Source organism: Vicia villosa, linkage group LG2 (assembly GCF_029867415.1).
Source record: "Vicia villosa cultivar HV-30 ecotype Madison, WI linkage group LG2, Vvil1.0, whole genome shotgun sequence".
Classification (NCBI taxonomy): domain Eukaryota; kingdom Viridiplantae; phylum Streptophyta; class Magnoliopsida; order Fabales; family Fabaceae; genus Vicia; species Vicia villosa.
The window spans coordinates 180337108-180343934 of NC_081181.1; the positions used below are offsets into that span (position 1 = coordinate 180337108).

Here is a 6827-nt window from a genome sequence, read left to right on the forward strand (position 1 = left end):
TAAATTTACACGTGGGAAGCACGGGTATCTTACTAGTAATCCCTAAAACAAATGAAAAAGAGCTTTCGTAGTTTGGATAAATAAGAGGGGTAGTATTGTAAACAGGAACATTGAACAAAGAAAATTTTCCATCGATACAAAACCCCTTTTTGTTATCGCAATTCGCAACTATTTGACTTGTGCAGCAACTTAACACAACAATCAATTTTCTGTTTCAGTTTCAAGGTATAACAATCTCTCTTTCGTTTTCTCACTTCTCATTCTTTTTTCTACTGTAATAAGTTTTCAGACTAGTGTTTTAGGGTTTTGTTTCTACGGATTCGTTTTCAATTGAGGATTTTATCAATATTTAGTGATGTTTATAGTGGTAAAGTGTTTCGATTTTAGTTTGTTGATTATTTGTTATATTCATGGTTTTGAATTGGCTCTTCTAGGTTTTGTAATTTTGGAATTAGCATAAAGAACTTGCTTTATTATCTATTTATGATAGTATTTGTTTTTCTCTGTTTCATTTAGTGATATTAAGCTATGAATCACATACCCCGACACTGACACTGCGACACCGGTAATAATTTGCAAAAAAAAAAAAGTTTAGTCGTAATCACAAGTGTCCGACATTGACACAGACACCTTTTTTTCAGAGGCGTGAGACGTCGGTGACACGTTGGTGCTACATAGATATTAAGAAAGTAATTGAGAGGTAAATTCCTCAGTTGTTAGATTTTTGGTTGGAGTCAATCAATTTGGATATTTGGAGGTTCGGCGCTAGTTTGCAGCCACAGACTGTCATTACAATAATTGGTCTTTGGTTGAAAGCTTTAGGCTACACTGGGATCTTGGATAAAGGAAAATACTTAGAAAGTAGAAACATATGTTACAGAGCGGTATTTTGAACTACCAATATCTGAAGTGGCAGAATATTTTGTTGTGGTGATAATCTCGAGTTTCTAGTTCTTGTGGATTCAGTAGATTTATTTTATGCTTATAAAATGTGTTGGATTGTCTAGTGTCTGTGAAGCATATTCCTTTACTTTTGATGGGTGTGAATGCATGACTATAAAAACAATTGAAAGTATGAATAATAGTTAAGAAAACGTTCTTTTTGTTTAGATTTGTATTTTGCTAGTGTTTTCCCGTTGCCTCTTTCATCAAATTCTTCTGTTTCATTTTGTTCTCTCTATTTTGTTATATGTTTCTTGTTGCTTTAGCATTCTCTAACTTGTCTGGAATGGTATTTCTGCCGAGATTTTTTTTTACAGTTTTTCTCTGTTTCTCGATTGTTTTTATTTTTCTCTTGAATTCTGTGTTATTGAATCCTAAGAAATTACTGAAAAAACTTCTCATGTTTTTCCTAGGTTGATCAAGCCACTTGAGGATTTCGTTGCATACTTTTGGTGTTGAAGAGCTAATCTGTCTTGCAAAATGAAGTAATGAAAGAAAAATCCTTCTTTTTATTTGTTTACTCATATTATTGCTAGACTGGAAGTTGAGTGGCCTGCTCATTATAAACTGTGTATCGTAACAATAGAAACTAAGGAATCTGTAGGGTTTGCATAAGAAACAAATCAGTAGGAACAGAGATGAAGTAACAACCCAAACTTTATCACCAACCTTGTACACCATAATATCCCAAACATAGCAAACCTCTACTAGACCACGGCAGTTAAACTTTCCCATAGCCTAATATTACTTTCTGTTTATTTCAAGATAGCCAACTACAGAAGTAAAGGGTGTTAGTTCTTGAACCTCTATGACACAACACAGTCATGCATAAATACTTCCAAACACAAAACCTGATACTGGATGCCATTTTTCGGGTTTGTGACAAATCCATTATGTTTCATTTGTTTTTGAGTTTAACTGTTTAAGCACAAATACTTTGAGAAATTTTGGTTCTCGTATTGGATTCATAATAGGGTTCTTTGTAGAAACTGGATAATGGACTAACAGAGAGGACTAACTCTACCAAGACGTAGGCTATTATGTCAAGGACTAACTCTAACTCTACCAAGACGTAGGCTATTAGTTGGAGGTTATATTTGGTTTTAATATCTGAGAATTGAAATTTGTACCAAAAGCTTGAACAAATATTTTGAGTCTCTGAAGGGAAGGAAATGCAATGGAAGATAAGATAGGGCATCTCACTATCATATAAGCTACAAAATAGGTCATAGCTGATATTTTAGTCCAATATAAAATCCTTGGTAACTACTTCAAGGTTTATTACTTGCTTAACAGGAAGCCTTTATGATGCCAATACGTAAAGGAAATGGTAGATAGCTTTTTGTATTGAACTAAGATCAAAATTAAAGAAAAAAGGGATTAGTATGCGTGTCTGTTCAGTTTTGTACTTTTGTTCAATGTCTCAAAACTTAGTCCTCTGGTTAACTTATTAAAATTTAATATGAATATCGCAGTGCCTGTTGAATAAAAGTTTGTAATGATTGAAAGATGAAAATGGAAAATGATCAATGAAACTTCTGCTCTTTTTCTATGTAGGACATATATTATAGAAGCATTCTGATGATATTTTTGTTTGAGAAATCTGGGAAATTTAGGCAACCAAACTTGGGATGCAGAGAGATTTGTCGAGCATGATAATCCATATCATTCTATAATTAATGGTGACAGCATGTAAAAATGGATAGCTTAAATTAAACTTAATGTTTTCATTAATTATGCATATTTGAATATATTAGGATACAGGGTAAGGAGAAGTTTGTTGGGATTTGAGATAAGGAGTTAATTAAAATATAGGATAAACGGGGAGTTTGTTAGGGTTTGAGATACAGAGTTAGTTAGTTATTTGTTTAGTTAGAGAAGTATTTGTATAAATAGGGAATGCAATGATATAGAGGGGATTATTAAGTATTGTAAATATTTGTTCATAGAGTAGTGACACTAATGTGAAGGGGAAACCCTTAAAGGAGAAATTTCTCTCCTATTCTCTTCTATCCTTTCTCAATATTTCAGTAAATTTGTTTACTCTTTTCAACTCGATTCTTGTGTTCCTAACTGATTATGTGTTTTAGAAGCATTAGGGTGACCCTTTTATTTTTTTACTATCCCGCCTTTAACTCATCAGTTGTTTTTAATAATATGAATCTCACATTTGCTATCACATTGTAGGGGACGTGTAAGGTGGGATGAAGCTAACATTGGAGATATTGAGGCAAACAAGCCTGTGAGGCAGAAAATTACTGAACCCAAGACTCCATATCATCCTATGGTCGATGATGATTGTATGTAAAGAAGATAACGTAAACGTCATGTTTCCATTACTTTATATGCATGCATGAGTTTGGTTATGTGTATATACAAATAATTGTTTGGTATTGCTTAAATAGGAAAGAGGTATTTTACTTTTCAGTTTTACTTATAAATAACCATAACAGTCCTTTTATTCTTGCGCTGGGATTTAATAATTTTTAAAATTTTGTTTCATGGATAACTTCTAGAAATTAGTTAGTTCTCAAAATGTTTGAATTATAAATGTGAGAACATCTGGCCTGTACATTTGCTGTAATTTCTAGAATCTAGACATTGTATGTACTAAAAAAATTCTTCTGACACTACATTTTTAGGTTCTCTATCCCCTGTAAGAGGAAGTTTTGATGCACGTATTGATGATGAAAATCGCACAACACAAGTTGAAGCAATATGGACTGCTTTGACTGATGCAGGCTCTAGTAGCAAAAGAGGCTCCGGCCAATCATTTGGTTGGACATCATCTGAGGATGAGCTAGAAGCGATGGAACAAGAAGATGGTATGATACTATTATTTGAACAAAGATCATTATTGTTTAATATTTTGTTATGACCATTACTGCTTTCCCCTTCATGAGAATTTTTGTTTTATTAACTGGTACTGTGATCCAAGTAATTGAAATATCTGAATAATAAGTCTATAATGTTACCTTGTTTAACATAGTTGACATTAGGTTACATTATAGACTTATTATTAATATCCATCCTTTCCGATTTTATTGATCATAAGATTAAACAAAATTTATAATTCTCAAATATATGAATATAAAGTAATCTATATGCATATAAAATAGCATAGGTTAGACAGAAGGATTTGTACTTCCTCTCAATATTTTATGATAATAGCACGATTTTATTTTAACAGGGTAGAAGTTTCTGTGCAGTTTTTATTTATTTTTGAAATGGAGTTATTGTGCACTTAATATGTATATTTTTCAGTATAAACTGCCTATTTTCAAGGAAAAACCCTATTTTATAAATGAACTTCGTTTGACCCAAAGACTGGTAACAGGTTGTCTCTTAACCCGACCACTGAAATGAGTTTTATGCTGACCCCGTGCATTTGATTGTCTTCTTCCCCCAATCCAAGCGCGAGCGCCGTGCTGTCTTTTGCTGTTGCACCACTGGAACCAGAAACGCAAAAATGACTAGAAAATCATAGATCACACCTTCACGATTAACATGTGTGGTTCTCTCTGATTCCACAAATACCCGATTCCATATGTACTCTTAATTGTTGAGGGCAAATACAATTGTACAATCGTGCAATTTCCCGATTCACATCACAATTTTAACTAGCATGAGTCAGGTTATTTAGTTTTGATCTGACACATATACGGCATTTCTGCATATGTAATTATGGAATCATGGATTCCGCGAGACATTGCAAGACACAAACATATATATGCACTAGTGTAATTCTGAGTATTATTACACTGCCCAATATTTTTTTTACCAGATACGTATGTTGCAAAATGAAAGTTAATATTATTGATAAATATGTTCGTGTAACGTTTTACCAGGTACTTATATTACAAAACTCACTTTTCACTAGATTTACTAGATACTTGTGTATTGCAATTTCCGGATTGAGTTTATTAGCTGTTTCATTAATTAAGCACTTGTTCTCCTACTTATCTTACCTGAACTTTCTTTGATTGGGTTGAGGTTCTGAAACAGATAGGAGCAGAAGCTTTAGAAAGCTCAGAAAGGCCCATTATGATGAATTTCTTAAAGCGAAAGAGCATCGAAAGAAGAGTTCTCATGTTGAAGACGAAAGTGACGAGGATGATAATACTGAACATGGCAAGGGGGAGAAGAAATGTGAATCATGTTCACTAAGTGATAATGTAGAAGAGATTGACATTGAGGGGGGAAAGTCTTCTACACCTCCAGCTAACGGTTCTTAGACATTGATCACAACAAATAAAACTCATCTTCATATTTTGTTTTATTTTGTGGGTTGGAAAACAACAATTGATTCCCTGTATTTTTGTATCATTAGTGCGTAAATATTTTCATTTCTTACTCGACAATATCTGTTCATGCAAACACTAGCATAATCTGATTTCACTCTTATATTCTGGCAAAGTGACTCTCATATCTATGGCCCCTTAATGTTACTTCAAATTGGAAATGTTCCAATACTTGCTGTCTCAAATACTAAATAAAGCTGCATTTGAAGTTCTCAAAATACTTGATGACTTTTTTTTTTTGTTGCAATAGGCCACGTAGAAAGATGTTACCAGCTCCTTATGGCCATTGTTGGAGTCAAATAAGGATTATATGTGATTTGGATAGTCTTAGTGGCAAAAGGGTTCAGTATTTTAGTTTATTGAGAGAAGATGAAGTTGTGATGATGATTGAAGATAAGTAAGTAGTACCAGTGAATTTAACTAATTTGTTATGTGAAACAAATTAGCTGTAGGATTGAGATCAAACACTGTATTTTAATGGAGATTATGTACATACTCTTGGTTGGTTGGGAAGAGTTAATGGTTTGTATCATATAGTAGAACTAAAAGAGTGGTTAAGGTGTTTGATGAGTTTTTGGATGAAATTGTTGATGAACATGTGAATGGTTGGTTGATTTGGTGGATGTTTTTGCTTTGGATAAAAAATAAAATAAAAGAAAAAACAAATGTCTCAGGATTTAAAAATGAATGGATGTTTTTGTAATATTTCTTCTTTACTTAAATGTATTTTTAATTGTATTCGATTTTAGTCTCCCATTTTTAAAAAAATATTTTAATAAAAAAAGTGGTTGAATATAAGTACCAATTATTTGTAGGGGTGTTCGCGGACCGGTTTTGTTCGGGTTTAAGAGAATCCGATGCTCAAACCGATCAAAAATATATGGATTGGTTTGGATTAATTTTTTTTTTTTTTGATAAAATTCAAACTGGTTTTGTTTGGGTTGGATTGATCGGATATATTAGAAATAAATGTGCAATTTTTTTTTAAAAAATATTTAATTTACATCAACTAATTTTTCATAATAATATACATTTTTTTAATTTTTTCATTTCTTCGTTTAAGTTATGAATGTCACAAAGGGCCTTTCATTTTTTTTCTTCTTTAAAATTAAATATTTTATATTAGTTTAAATGATAATGACGATATAAATTATATGATTGATTTGGGTAGACGGATTCGCGCGTAGGATTTTTAAATTCTTTGTCCGAACCAATTAACATCGAGTTTTATTGATTTAGTTTAATTTTTGCCCGAATTAAAAAAAATATCTGACCCAAACACAATGGTTTAGTTTGAATTCCTGTTTAGTTCGGATCTATTCAAATGAATGAACACCCCTAATTATTTGTTCACAGTAATACATTTATAAGAAAGAAATACAAAGAAATGATGCTATCAGTAAGTATCAATAATTGAAACCTGGACCAATATCTCACACTAATCTAATTCAAGAATTACTAGTTGGGCTATTCTACTCTCTATTTATGGTTTTTTTCTTTCTCAAGTTTGAAGATTTTTTTTTCCTAAAACTCAACTTGAGGACTATTTTTTATGATGTATCTTATCATACACAATAACAACTG

General features: G+C 32.1%; 1 protein-coding gene across 2 annotated transcripts; it reads left to right on the forward strand.

Moving 5' to 3' along the window:
* Nucleotides 1-73: 73 nt before the first annotated feature.
* LOC131653145 (protein phosphatase inhibitor 2-like) lies at nucleotides 74-5358 on the forward strand. Of its 2 annotated transcripts, none has more exons than XM_058923222.1 (5): nucleotides 74-225; nucleotides 1356-1427; nucleotides 3130-3242; nucleotides 3585-3767; nucleotides 4936-5358. In XM_058923222.1, the coding sequence occupies exons 2-5, from the start codon at nucleotides 1423-1425 to the stop codon at nucleotides 5175-5177; spliced, it is 543 nt and encodes a 180-aa protein (XP_058779205.1). In that variant the 5' UTR covers nucleotides 74-225; nucleotides 1356-1422; the 3' UTR covers nucleotides 5178-5358. The 2 variants fall into 2 exon arrangements, with proteins under 2 accessions (XP_058779205.1, XP_058779206.1); XM_058923223.1 differs by having other exon boundaries at nucleotides 75-225; nucleotides 4948-5358.
* The last annotated feature ends 1469 nt before the right edge of the window (nucleotides 5359-6827 follow it).

Coding starts and splice junctions, on each gene's coding strand:
- LOC131653145 (XM_058923222.1), top strand. Junction 3,243..3,584: donor TCCTATGGTCGATGATGATT/GTATGTAAAGAA, acceptor CTACATTTTTAG/GTTCTCTATCCCCTGTAAGA. Junction 3,768..4,935: donor AGCGATGGAACAAGAAGATG/GTATGATACTAT, acceptor GATTGGGTTGAG/GTTCTGAAACAGATAGGAGC.